General features: G+C 37.9%; 1 protein-coding gene across 1 annotated transcript in view; it reads right to left on the minus strand.

Annotated features, from left to right (window-relative positions):
* Positions 1-14,553, minus strand: part of LOC110029398 (formin-like protein 20) — a 58,324-nt gene that overhangs the window by 39,059 nt on the left and 4,712 nt on the right. The window contains exons 5-9 of the mRNA XM_020731674.1: positions 13,191-14,549; positions 12,676-12,802; positions 10,890-10,961; positions 2,824-2,922; positions 2,686-2,727 (exon numbers count right to left, since the gene is read on the minus strand). Of these exons, the coding sequence (XP_020587333.1) occupies positions 2,686-2,727; positions 2,824-2,922; positions 10,890-10,961; positions 12,676-12,802; positions 13,191-14,549 (1,699 nt within the window). The remainder of the gene's footprint in view (positions 1-2,685; positions 2,728-2,823; positions 2,923-10,889; positions 10,962-12,675; positions 12,803-13,190; positions 14,550-14,553) is intronic.

The following is a 14,553-nucleotide window of genomic DNA, read 5'->3' on the forward strand; positions in this document are numbered from 1 at the left end:
TAGCAAGATCCAAGAAAGGCATCATTATATCACAGAGAAAATACATCCAAAATCTATTAAAAAAACAGGGATGTTTGGATGTAATCCTGTTAATACTTCAGTAGATCTCAACCACAAGTCAAAGGGAAGGAGAAAGTATCTCTGTGGATAAGGCATGATATCAAATATTAGTAGAAAAACTCATCTCTGCCTGTCACATACGAGGTCATATATTGTATACAATGTCAGTATTGTGAGTCATCACATGTAGCACAAATGAAGGACATTTGGAGATGGTCTACAAAATTCTGAAGTTTCTCGAGAAAACTTCTGGTTATAGATTATCTTTGAGAAAATCAGGAGCAAAGAGGAGGAAGTCTATATTGATGATAGTTGGGCTGGGAAAATCACTAAAAGAAGGTCCACCATATGTTATTTCTCTTATGTATAGGAAAATATAGTGACATGGAGAAGTAAAAAAATAAGATGTTTTTCGAAGCAGTTCAGAATCAGAATATAGGGCACTCGCCTTGGGAATCTATGATGGGACCTGGATTAAAAAATTGTTAATGAAATTGTGATGTACCTCCAATAGGCCTACATAAATGTTTTGTGACAATCAAACAGCTTTTAGTATTGCCAAGAATCTTGTACATCATGTTAGGACCAAACATATTGAAATTAATAGACAGTTCATCTATGAAAAGGTTAATGGGAAACTCATACAGCTAAGTTACATCCCAACACACCAACAAGTTGTTGATGTAAGCATCTTCTCAAAGTTCAATAACAAGCTTGGTTTCTACAACATCTACGCCCCATTGATTAGTTGATCAGCTTCATATTCTATGTTATTTTGTTTTTTTATTTCAGAATCATTTTTTCCCAATTTAGATTAGAAATATTTGATAAGTTTGAAAATTAGGAGAGATTGTTTTTCCTATATATTTAAAAAAAAAGTATGGTCGGAGGCTATCATACGAGTCTCGGTCATCGCTCATGCGCCTAAGAATTCGAGTATCACACCCTACAATCGGGGTGAATTGAACCCGGAACCAAAGGGGACTTACAGCTAACAAGCAGATGCCCGACCAACTGATCTGAACACCCGGCGCATATATATATATATATATTGTCAGCTCTCTACAATTAAACTTCCACTTGGTCAACCTAAATCATTCTCCTTATAAGAGTTGAAGTTAAAAAGACTAAATTCACACTTAACTGGTATGAAACCCCTTCTTATAGAGACTGGATTTATGCTCTGACAATATTAAAGAAGAAAACTTTAACCAAATTTTAAGTGTAAATATTTCAAATAAATTTTTATCACGATGATAGTTGAGTTGAATGTAAATCTAAACAGAATGAAACTTTAATTATCAAAATATTTAAATAAAATTAAAAATCCAAAATATTCAAGTAAAACTTATCATCTTAAAGCTAAAAGTAATTATTATCCACCCAACGCAACTGTTTGTTGATGATTTGTCCTAACATCTACACTATATTACGGTAATAGTTGTAGCACATGTTCCCCAATGGATTGTTGCACTTTGAGATGTGAATCATGTGGAACATTAGATTTATGGCATTAAGCCCTCCATCAACTAAGGTCGGCTTGAATTTGTCTTCATAAGCAAACACCTCCCAGGTCTACAAAGTCATATTGGCCAAAATAACCTATGGAAGCTAACAAGAATTCCTCGATCAAGTTGGATAAAATAACTCATCTAGCTAAGTAGACTAAGATCCATTACAACATGAGATAATAAAACCATGAAATCTTAATCAAATTCAACATCATTTTTACCAACATCCACTTTAAGTTTACAATGGAAAATGTCTTAATCTAAAGCTCTAACTCCTGCTACAATATGTTGAGCAATCAGCGAGTAAGTAACTGGGCTTAATCAAGAGTTTTCTCTCGTTATCAGGAAAGGTAATTAATTGTAAAGCCTTTCACCTAGGGGAAAACTCAAACCCTATACCCTAAAATCCTGGCAAAATGGGGTGAAATCTCTAATTAGTGTCTTATATGTAATTTAATTTGTTTTTTTAAATTTTGACCTTAAACCTCACACAAATTCTCATCGTCAAGAGAGGCTGGGGACGGAGCAAATTTTCACAATTGACACGTAAGTTAATAGGAAGGGCTTCATAATAATGTTGAGACACGTAATTTAATAGGAAGGGCTTCATAATAATGTTGAGAATATTAGAATTTGCAGGTGATTGTTATTATTAAAATGATTGTTTATTTGATACCCTATCAGCTTTGATTGTTTTGAAAATGTTTATTGCCAAATAAACTCTTGCATGCATACCCATTATCACCATGACCTGGGGTGTCACAAGCCTTCTGAGAACCAATGAAATCTTTATGGATCTTGCATTACCCAAACATATACAATAAATCGACTTCTCTTAGATCTATGGCACTGACAAGGATTAGTGGCCTTTTTCTTCTTTTGCTGCCTTATTTTGCAACCATATTGTCAAGCAACACTAATAGAAACTATTTTGTGCCAGTTATCCCTCCTATATAAGTATTTACTATAGAAATAAGTATCAAAAAATATTATTCATGATTTAAACTCGCAAACTTTCTCTAAATAACAGAATTATCCTTTGTAGCCTATGGCTAGGTTGAAGGGGAACAAATAAAGCACCACCCTCTTTGAAAGAAAAAGAACACCTGATTACCTGCTCACATTTCCCAAGTTTTTCCTTGTCGCCAGTGTATCCCTGAAAACAACAAAAAATCATAAAGCAAGCCAAAACCTACAAAGAAAAAAATCCTTCACACAAACGTACAAAAAAAACTTCAGTAAATATATGAACCTTAAGCAGCTCCATCTCTTCTTTGGTTGGACAAAACTTGATCAGGTTATCAACTTGGTCAACATCTAGAACAGAATCATCCAATGCTAAAGCAGCACTCTGAGACATCAAAGAAAAGTAAAAAATAACTCTCAACAACAGGTGCAATAATCAGACGGAAGAACGACCTCTTGACAGAAAGGAATTTCCTTTAAGAGCATCCTAAAGAATTGCTTTTACATGGACAACTTTCGTAGTTAATTCTAAAATAAAAGATCGTTTTGTATGATTAAGGAAAGTAAATCAATCCATAGTTCGCTTATAGCTTATCAGGCATAAAAGAATTTAAAAAAAAAACCAAACCAATTGCACTCAAACAAGCTGGAAGCTGCAAAGAATGTTAGTCTCTAATTATTAATCAGCAGGGCAGAAAAATGCTTTATAGAGCCAACATTCTGCAAAGAACTATGGATATGAAAAATTAACCAAAGCACTTTAGCTCATGATGTCATACAACTTAAAGACTCTAGTTTACTAAAATAAATTTAAGACGAGATCATAAGAAAATAAACCAATTATCAAAGTTGGAAATCCCCCAACAATTAATCAAGCTAAACTTCCTCAATGTTAATGCAAAATTAAAAAAACAAAAGATTTGTCCCAGATCACCAAAAATATTAAATTTAAAAAAAAACAAACAAACAAAAGCATGCAGGCCCGTTTGGGGCAGCTTATTTGGTGCGGTGGTGTTTTGAAAACACACCTGGCCTGTTTGGATAAACAGCACTTTGGCAGTTTGTGTGTTTTCAAAACGCTGAAAATTGTGTTTTCACGCCGCACCTATCTTGGTGTTGTGGGAGCTTTCTGGCAGCGGTCTAGCTTTTTGAAAAAAAAAATAAGCTACAACTGCCCCAAACAGACCTTCAGACAATAGTTGACTTGTAAAATCTCAATCACAAGAGCAAAATCAATTGCAAAATAGATGAGAAGAACAAGGAGGACAAAAATCACCAAAGATCCTGCCCTTACACCTGCACAAAGAGAAAACATTCACCAGAATTTTGTCATTAAGACTTGTAACGTGCTAGAGGAATACACATTCAACAACACAAACAAATTTAAAAGAAATCTGAAATTTTTTTAAACAAACTCTGAATTTTGCATTTTACAAGACCCCTTGTTTATAATCAAACCTAAACCATAATTGATAGTTCTGATAGGAAATCTCCAATTTTACGGAGGCTTAGAATCAATTAGAAACTAAACCACACTACGAAATAATAGGATCACGCCAATTCGATAAAAAACTGGAATAAAAATTAAAACAGCAGCATAATCAAAACAAACTAGAAAAGCACACGATAATTTACCTGAAAAAAACCGAAAACGGAAAAAAACCACAAAGTCACGCCACCAAAAATTTCTATCATAAAATTCAAAAGGTTTTACAAGAACTTCACACAAAAATTCTCTCCACACACAAAAAAAACTTACAGGACTCGCTCCGCAATTTTCCTCTCCGATCCTATGCAGAAAATCACGTTGAATTACTGAAATCCACCTTTTCGACACTCCTCACCATCACTTGGATGCTCGTCGAAGAATATCGAGGAAAGAAATAGCTAATCTTCAGTTTTCGTCGCTCGAATTCGGGATTAAAACCAAATCCTGCTTTCAAAACGCCCCTGGAGCTTAGGCGCCCAAACTTGGCGCCTAAGAGCAAAGCTCTCGAGAAGTTGTGCCTAAATTCGGCACATAAGCGCCCAAACTTGGCGCCTAAGCGCAAAACTCTCGAGAAGTTGTGCCTAAATTCAGCACATAGGCGTCCAATAGTTGGCGCCTAGGTGCCAACATAATTACGCCTGCACCTATATCGACACCTATGTGGGCGCATATGCGCCCATGGTTGGCGTGCATAGGCGTCGACTCCTCTGTAGAACACCCAAGTGTGGTGCATATGCGTCGGATGTCTTGTCTGTTGCATCGGCTCCACAAAACCCAACAATCTCCCACCTTGAGACGATTGCATCATGCACCCATCCTTTATATTTGCACCTCCGTCTGAATTGTCTTCATAGTCACGTATCATGATGTCGCTCGCCCCTGACCTCAACTTCATGAAACCCAACTGAAACCAAGCATAGCTTCAGTTTCTCCACAGTCATCATCTTCGTCAACATATCCACAGAATTCTCAGTTGTGTGTATCTTTTCCAGAAATAAATGCCCATCTTTTAGAAGGAATTGAATGAAATGATACCTAAGCTAGATGTGTTTCATCCCTACATGAAACATAATGTTCTTAGTAACATGAATCGCACTCATATGATCATTGTAGAGTTTTCCAATACCCTGTTGCTTGCCCAATTCTGTCATGAAATTATGTAGCTAAATCATCTTCTTGCTAGAATCAGTGATAGCAATACAATTGGCCTCCGTAGTTGAAAGTGCAACAATCTTCTGCAACCTGGAAACCCAACTTACCATAAGTGCAACAATCTTCTACAACCTGGAAACCCAACTTACCACTGTGTTCCCCAATGTGAAGATATATCACGTTGTACTTCTTTTACTGTCCACATCTCCTGTCAAATCCAAATCTACAAAACCCTATAGACTGATCTCTACACTGGCATAACAAAGTGTCTTGTTGATTGTTCCTCTAAAATACCTGAGAATCGACTTTACAGCCTCCAATGATGTCTGCCCGGATTGTCCATGCATTTGTCGACCACTCTCGCTGCATATGCAATATCTAACCAAGTACAAATCATCGCATACATCAAACTTCCAACTGTTGAAGCATACGGAGTCTCTCTATCTATCCTTGCTCTGCTTCAGAGTTAGGTGATAGCCCCTCTAATAGTTTGAAGTGAATACCTCGCCTCACTCATGTTAAACCTCTGTAGGATATTCTCAACATCCTCTGCATGAGACAACTTCAGTGTTCCTACACCCCTTTCCCTATTGATTCTCATCCCGATGATCTTCTTGGTTGAACCTAAATCCTTCATCTCAAACTCACTTGAAAATTGTTTCTTCAATTCTCTGATTTTCTTCATATCTGCCCATACAATCACCTTGTCATCCACATACAAAAGAAACAAAATATAACAGTTACTGAAGTGTTTGAATTTCTCCATATCTACCCTGGCAATTAGCATGTCATACACAAACAAAAGAAGCAAAATATAACAGTTACTGAAGTGTTTGATGAAGCAACAGTGGTTTGTATGGCACTTCTTGTACCCATTATCTGACATGGACCTGTCCCACCTCTCGTACCACTGTCTCGGGAGCCTACTTCAAGCCATAAAGGCTCTTCTTCAATCTGCAGATCAAACATTTTTTGTCTGGAACTTTATAACCTTGTGGTTGCACTATGTACAGTTCTTCCTCCAGAACTCCATGTAAAAGGATTGTTTTTACATCCATCTGCTCCAGATGTAGATCTTTCACTGCTACCAAACTTAGCACAACCCTGACAATAGTCATCTTCACCACTAGGGAGAAGATCTCTGAGTGATTCAATCCTTCCCTCTGTTGGAAACCCTTCACGACAAGTCTTGCCTTGCAGCGCTTGCTACCATCTAATTCATATTTCAGCCTGTAAAGCCACTTGTTGTGTGTGCTCGTTTGCCATGTGGTAGTACCGTCAAATCACAAGTCTAATTTGAATCGAAAGATTGCATTTCCTCATCTATGGCAAGCTCCCACTCCCTTGAATATTCAACCTAAGTCATCTCCTGAAAATACTCTGGTTACCACTATCAGTTAGCAGCAAATAGTGCAAAGAAGAAAAATACTTTTGCATGGGTCATTTCACTCTGTTGGAGCTTCTGGATCCTGTAGCAGGTGACTGAGGAACTTCCAGTGCTCCTTCCGATTGAGCACTACATCTTTCTCCATCCACCTGAGCACCAGTATCATCTATCTTCACATATATGGATTCTTTAGAAGTAGCTGACGGGATATCCTGACTTATGACCTGGTCTTTGTACATCTCCATTTTGTTGAAAGTGACGTCCCTGCGCTTGATGAATTTCTGATTCTAATATCTAATAATCTCATAATTGCTAATCAATCTCATCTGAGTCATATCCCATGAAAGTACACTTAACAGATTTCGAGTCAAGCTTTCTCCTGGACCCTGCATCAACATGCACATATATAGAACACTCAAATACTCTTAAATAAGATAGACATACAGTTTGTCACACCAGACTTCATGAGGTAAGCCTTCCTCCAAAAATATTGATGAACTACGATTAATCAGATAAACTATGGCATTAACTACTTCAGCCCAAAACTGTTTTGTCAAGCCAGCATGCAGTCTCATGCTCCTGGCACGCTCCGTGATTGTTTTGTTCATGTGCTCAGTCTCATCATTTTGCTGCAAGATCCTTGGGACAGTGAACTCGTGTTTGACCCCTCTGTAGCACAGAAAGTCTTGAACTTTTGATCACGATACTCGTCCTCATTATCTAATCTAAGAAACTTCAGCTTCAAGTCTCTCATTTTCTACAATAGTCTTTCGCTTCTTCAAATTTTTGTTTTAAGAAATAAACTCATACATTTCTCATGTAATCATCAATGAATGTGACAATAGTGGAAACCTCTAATGAACTAAACTGGAGTAGGGCCTCATGCATCAGCATGCACTAACTCCAATTTTTTTATTTCACTGCTAACCCGCTTTTTGAAAAAGAAACTTTCTTTTGCATGTCATATATACAATCTTCACAGAATTCATATCAACTAATTTCAAACCCTGAAGTTTATTTTTCGGAAGTAGGGACTTTATACCTTTCTCGCTCATATAGTCAAGCATAAAGTGTCACAGACCTGCACCCACTCTGGTTCGAGCCACATCATTGAAATCAGTCATTTCATTGATCAGATAAAGAATGTCTTTAATGTTGCCCCAAGCCATCACTGATGCCCCTAGTCACCTTCTACGAATCCCTGTGAAAGTAGTCATAAGTCCTGACTTTGTCAGCCAGCTTACAAAGATGAGATTTCTCTTTAAACTCAGAACATATCTAACTCCAACAAGCTTCCAGACTGTTCCATTCGGCAATTTGATATCAACATCACATTTTTCTATTATACTGCAGGTCTTGTTATCTCCCAAATAAATCTTCCATAAATCACTCCGAGTGTAAGTTTTTTAACACCTCTTTATCGGAACAAGCATGAAAAGATGCACTTGAATTCAATCCAGGATTCAATACTAAGGGTGACATCATGGATTCACTTTTAATTTCACCAGTGAAGATATTAGTAGAGAAACTAATTGTTTGTCCTCCACCACCAGCTTTCTTGGGGCTTTGCAGTACTTGAAATGCCCCTTCTTACCGCAGTTCCAGCATTCTCCTCTTCTTGACTTTAGTTTTCCTTTCTTGGACTTAAATCTGCCTCTAGCAATATTACTACCTAGATTCCTTCCCTTGTTATTATCATTCAACGCAGAACCTGAAGATTCACCATTCATAATATTTTGTGAATTTCTTCATTCAGCATTTAGCATCAGACCCACGATAACATTAAAGTTAAACTTTGAAGTCCTTAAAAAATTATCATCGTCGTTACCAAGGCATCCCAACTTTCCGGCAATAAAAATAGTATCATTAGTGCTCTGATCTCCTCATCGAACTTGATACCTACGGAACACAATTGGCTCATCACAGTGTTAAAGTTATTAAAATGTTCTGCCATTGAACTGTCTTCCAACATCTTCATGTTGAATAACTTCATCAAAAAAAATTTATTGGAAGTAGAAAGTTTTTCGTACATCTTGGTCAACGTCACCATGAGATCCACCGTAATTCGCTCATTCACAATGTTGAATGCAACAGATGAGGAAAGTGTCAACCTAATCAAACCCAATGTCGTTCGATCCAACACTTCCCAATCCTCCAAAGGCATAGATTCATGCTTCTTTGTGATTACTTGTAGTAGCAAGTATAATTTTTTCTAATACAGCAATTCCTCCACCTGCATTTTTCAAAAAGCAAAATTCGTCTCATTGAACTTCTCCACTTTGAATTTTACTTCTTCGGTCATCGCTCTCACTCGAATCGAAGCTCGCTCTAATACCATTGATAGAAAATCCAAAACTTTACCGGGGCTTAGAATCAATTAGAAACTAAACCACATCGTAGAATAACAGAATCGCACCAATTCGATAAAAACCCGGAACAAAGATTGAAACATAAACACAATCAAAGCAACCAAAAAAGTACACAAAAATTTATATGGAAAAACCGGAGAACGGGAAAAAACCATAGTCACGCCACCAAAAATTTTCACTATGAAATTTAGAAGGTTATACAAAGAAAACACAACTTTTTCTCCACATACAAAGAAAACTTACAACGCTCGTTCCACAATCTTCCTTCCAATCCGCGCAAAAAATCACTCTGAATCACCGAAATCCACCTCTTCGACACTCCTCACCTTCACCAGGATGCTCGTCGAAGAATACTGAAGGAAGAAATAGCAAATCTTCAGTTTTCATCGCTCGAATTCGGGATTAAAACCAAATTCCTCTTGCAAACCATGTCTAAGCGCCAAACACTCGGGAAACTGTGCCTAAATTGGTCACATCGGCGCCCAATAGTTGGCGCCTAGGCGCCAACAGAGCTGTGTTTGCGCCTGCGCTTATATGGGCACAAATGCACCTCCTTTGGAGCACACCTATGTGTGGGCGCAAATGCACCCACAACCCAGTGCATATGCGTCGGGTGTCATGTCTGTTGCATAAGCTCCACACAACAAGTTTCCCAAAATCCCCTAAACTATACTCTTACAAAAACCACTGATCTTATCATAGCAATCCCATATATAACAAGTTTCCAATCTGCCAAATTCCATTTTATGGGAAAATCCAGCAACTTCTGACCCTGCACTACAACAACAACAACAACAAAGCCTTAATCCCAATACGTGGGGTCGGCTACATGAATCCTTTTTCTCCATTGCGTCCTATTTAGTGTCATATTTTCATTTAGATCTAGTAAATTAAGATCATTTTTAATACAATAAGCCCAAGTCTTCCTAGGTCTACCTGTCTTTCTTAACACCAGTCGAATTTAAAACATCTACTCTCCTAATCGGATCATCTAATGGTCGACGTTTAATATGACCAAACCATCTAAGATGACTTTCTCTAATTTTGTCTGTCACAAGAGCTACACACTACGTTGAAAAAAAAAAAAAGAAAAAGAAAGGACAGCTAAAATGCCCGGTTAAAATAACACATAAAACATAAGTGAAGGAGGGTTTGCATACATACCATCTAGTTTTATATGTTTACATATCTAACACGTAGATCTTTATATCTACTTATATAGCACTCTAGTATCTAAATCACATCCAAACATGAGTATGAAAAGGTGTATTTCACTTTAAATAAAGCTAGTGGATATTTTTTATGAAACTTAGAGATTAGGGCGCTATATCAAAAAATAAAAAGATTTAAATGTTAGATATGTTAATACATATATATGCAGAATCCAAAACCAGCAATTAATTCAGCATAAACCGAATTAAATTCACAGCATTAAATATAGAGTAAATAAGTTTACACATAAAAAATTACCTAAGCTCAAAAACTGCATGACACTTGATCATGATTACAAGTAAACTTAACGTCAAGAACTTAACTATAAACCAAAGCTTAGTTCAAACCAAAACTGATATTAAAGGAATGGCGTAAGTAACTCATCATTAGCATTGCCCCAATAACTTGAAGCCAACTTTATGAATTCAAATTATCGCCCCTACAAGCGTTGTCAAAGGTAATAATAACAACAAACTAATTTCCAAGTAAGTTCAAAAGAAAATTAAAAAAGCGCTAAATTTTGAACAAAATGATGTTGGAAATGATGCGAGCGTTCAGGATTATGATCATGGCAAGAAAACGGATGTTTAAGTAAAAGTTTTTGTCTTAAATTCAAAGAAATGTCAGTTTCTAGGAAGTTGACTGATATCTATGTAAAGGCATAAATGCATATATCTATCAACGCTATCTTTACAGGGCAGATAATGTTTTCATTACAATAATAACAAAACATGGCTGCTTACCATTAGATCAGGGAGCGGCATCTTAACTTTTGTCAGCATAATCTCAGTGTTATTTGCCCGCCTAAGTTCAATCTGCATAACAAAATAAGATTTATGAGTTCAAAATAAGTAAATAGAAACACTTCTGCTAAATAAGAACTGAGATAATTATAAGCTTTTAACAAAAATGAAAACAATTAGCTCTATCAACATAATTTGAATTCAACATAGGAGTGCATAAATACAGACTAACAAATAACATAAATTTAAAATATTTCAAATGAATTATGGAAGGCATTTTGAGGGCAAGAAAGTCTGCCCAAGTTGAGAAGTTAAAGATAACTTTCTAAATGAGCATGCAATAACAAATAGTTTTAAATCTCCTCTGCTTGCAAAAGGCTCATCAAACATTCACAAATAATGCATTATTCTAAAGATGGGCACTGAGCAAAGTTTAGAGACTAATTAAATATTTTCAACAGCTTAGTTCGTAGAATCATTTCAGCTTCTGATGGATGCTAAAAAACTGAAAATGGTTTGGTTGCAATGCAAACTAGGCTGTTGAGTAAGAAAATAGAAATATATATAATGGAGCTTAATCAACATCAAGGTTTAGAGAATAATTAGATATTTTCAACGGTTTAGTTAGTATTGGAATCATTTCAGTTTCTGATGGATGCTGAAAAAACAGAAATGGTTTGGTTGCAATGCAGGCTATTGAGTAAGAAAAACACAGAAATAATTATAATGGAGCTTAATCTACATCAGAAAACAGTTTCGAATTTATTCTGCACAAAACTAGTTAAAAGAGGGCCCCTTCTTTTAACTAATCTCCGGATATCTCCTTGAATTAGAAGTTAGATGATTAGGGGATTCACCTTCATTGCCACCTTTGAAATCAAAAACAAGTTCAATGACATTGCACTTATCTATTTTTTTAGCACATGAATGAATTGTTACTTTGCCGAAGTATAAGAAAATCTTAACTGCTGAGGATTTCCTTTGTTGTTGCACAGCAATCGTTACAAAGTTAAGATGACAAACTGCAAGGCCAATTGCTAACTTGCCAATACATGCAAATTTGGCTTATTTTGAATCACACGTATCTACGTATTTTTGGGCATGTTTATTTACAATCAAATCAGATTGTTATAAACATAAACAAGGAGAATTAGGAGCCTAACACTCTACCAACTGAGCTAAATGGGCTTGGTGTTATGACATTATAACATAATAATAATAACATAGAATTCTCTTCAATAAAATCGCCAACTCAGCAGGCTATTTTGCATGCTGACATGACAAATAAACTGCGAGCAATTTTGCATGCTGATGTGGCTATTTTATCTATTTAGACTTTTATCTTTTTTAACATTTATTAAAATAATAAATTTATGCTATTTTAATTTTTTTTTATCTTTTTTAACATTTATTAAAATAATAAATTTATAAAAAGTGCTATTTTAATCCTAATCTGTGATTGCATTGTCCAGCTTTGAAGAAGATTATTTGTAATACTCAAATATTTGCCATAATAAATTGATTAAATAAGCAGCCATTGTTTACTGAGGTTATAAGAGCCAGGGAATTTTTTATTCTTTTTTGTTGGGGTTGGAGCGTACTTTTCCGCTCATAAGTGGGACAATGTGGTGAAGCATGAGAGTGGGCGGTGGGAGCAATTCAATAACTAAGCATGTGCAAGCAGTCCGCAAGCAACAAAACCGACAAAAATCTTAAGAATGCACCAAACAGAATCATGCACACAGAATGAGAAGAGCTACATGCGAAGTTGGTACCCATTAATTACCAGGTGAACTTTCTCCGATTTTGATCCAAGAGATTTCCTCTTGCCATCTGCCTTTAAACTGTCATCTGATTTTCGGGTGACAGCGGAGAAGAGACATTCCAATTCCGAGGCATCGAAATCTGAAACACTGAAAGCAAAAAATGTTAATATGTATTAAGCATTTAAGCATGATCCGACCAAGCTGCCAATTAAAAAGATATAAAACACAATATAAAATAATCATATAAGCAGAAGAGCAGTCCCCCTTGTACCAGCACTGTATGTTACTATGTGGCGCACAAAAAATTGATTGCACAGGGAAGTAGGTGCCAGGCGGTAGGCCCTACTACCCACGAAGCATGAATTTGCTAGAAACACATATCCATAGGAGGCAAAGGCTACCCACATATGAATTGAACTAATCATAAGCATCAATTAATAGGCCACATATAATAAAGATTAGAGTAGGAGAACTTAATATTTGGTATGCAAAAAACAAGATAATATGATGTCGATAAAATAAATATCTGATATACCTTGGACTATCACCAGACTTTTGTAGCTCAGCCCATAAGCTTCCTTGCACTGCTCTTGTAACTTTCACCCAATGTAATGGCTTCAAAGATGATCTACGAGGTGCTTGAGAAGATGAACTTGAGCCAATAGGGCGTGAAAGCCCTTGGCCTCTGGCTACAGTCAATGAACCCAACGGTGGTGGATCTCTTGAGCCACCTAGAGTATTAGGAGTGCCAACAGGGGGTGGTGGGGGGGCACCAGGAGCTCTAGGAGGAGCTGGTAGAGTTGGTTTCCCTCCAGGAGGTGGAGGTGGAGGAGGAGTCGGACCACCACCACGTCCAATTGGTGGAGGTGGGGGAGGAGGAGCACTGCCACGTCCAATGGGTGGAGGTGGGGGAGGAGGAGCACTACCTCGTCCAATTGGTGGAGGTGGGGGAGGAGGAGCACTACCACGTCCAATGGGTGGAGGTGGGGGAGGAGGAGCACTACCTCGTCCAATTGGTGGAGGTGGGGGAGGAGTCGGAGCACCACCACGTCCAATGGTTGGAGGTGGGGGAGGAGGAGTCGGACCACCACCATGTCCAATTGGTTGAGGTGGGGGAGGAGGAGCACTACCACGTCCAACAGGTGGAGGCGGTGGTGGTGGTGGAGCTCTTAGATTACCTCTAGGGAGAGGAGGTGGAGGGGTAGGAGGGAAATTGGAGCATCCCCCAGGTGGAGGAGGAGGTGGTGGTGGTGGTGGTGGTGGTGATGGAACTTCACTTGCACGTAGAGGGGGAGGATGTGTAGCTTCTATATGTGCCTTAGGCGGAGGCGTGGGTGGAGGAACACTCAACATAAAAGGACGTGTTGGCAGCTCCAAAGTTTCTAATGATAAAAGAGAAGGCGGAGGCGGAGGCGGAGGTGGAGGCGCAGGTGCTCCTAAAGAGCCTTTCATAAAAGAATTTATAGGGCATGGAGTTGATCCAACAATAATTGGCATAGGGGGAGGTGACGGAGGAGGATGTATCTCAGTAGGTGATCCACCAACATTTGCCCTTGAACGAGGAGGTGGTGGTGGTGGTGGTGGAGGAGGAGTAGGAATGCTATTAGATACTCCACCATAAGTGGGGGCTAATGATATAGGATGAAGTGAGAGTGGGTTATTTGTAGAAGCATTTAAAGGTGGAGGATATGGAGCTGATCCCCCGACGACAGGTTTAAGAGGAGGTGGAGGGGGACGGGGTGTCAAAAAAGTTGATCCACTTGTGTTTGGCTTTGAAGGAGGTGGAGGTGGAAATGGGGGTGCTACTAGAGAGTCATTTGTAAGAACCTTTAAAGGAGGACTTGGAGTTAATTCACCAATAGTTGGCTTAGGAGTGGGTGGAGGGGGTGGAGGGGGTG

This window comes from Phalaenopsis equestris, unplaced genomic scaffold (genome assembly GCF_001263595.1).
Source record: "Phalaenopsis equestris unplaced genomic scaffold, ASM126359v1 Scaffold000570, whole genome shotgun sequence".
Classification (NCBI taxonomy): domain Eukaryota; kingdom Viridiplantae; phylum Streptophyta; class Magnoliopsida; order Asparagales; family Orchidaceae; genus Phalaenopsis; species Phalaenopsis equestris.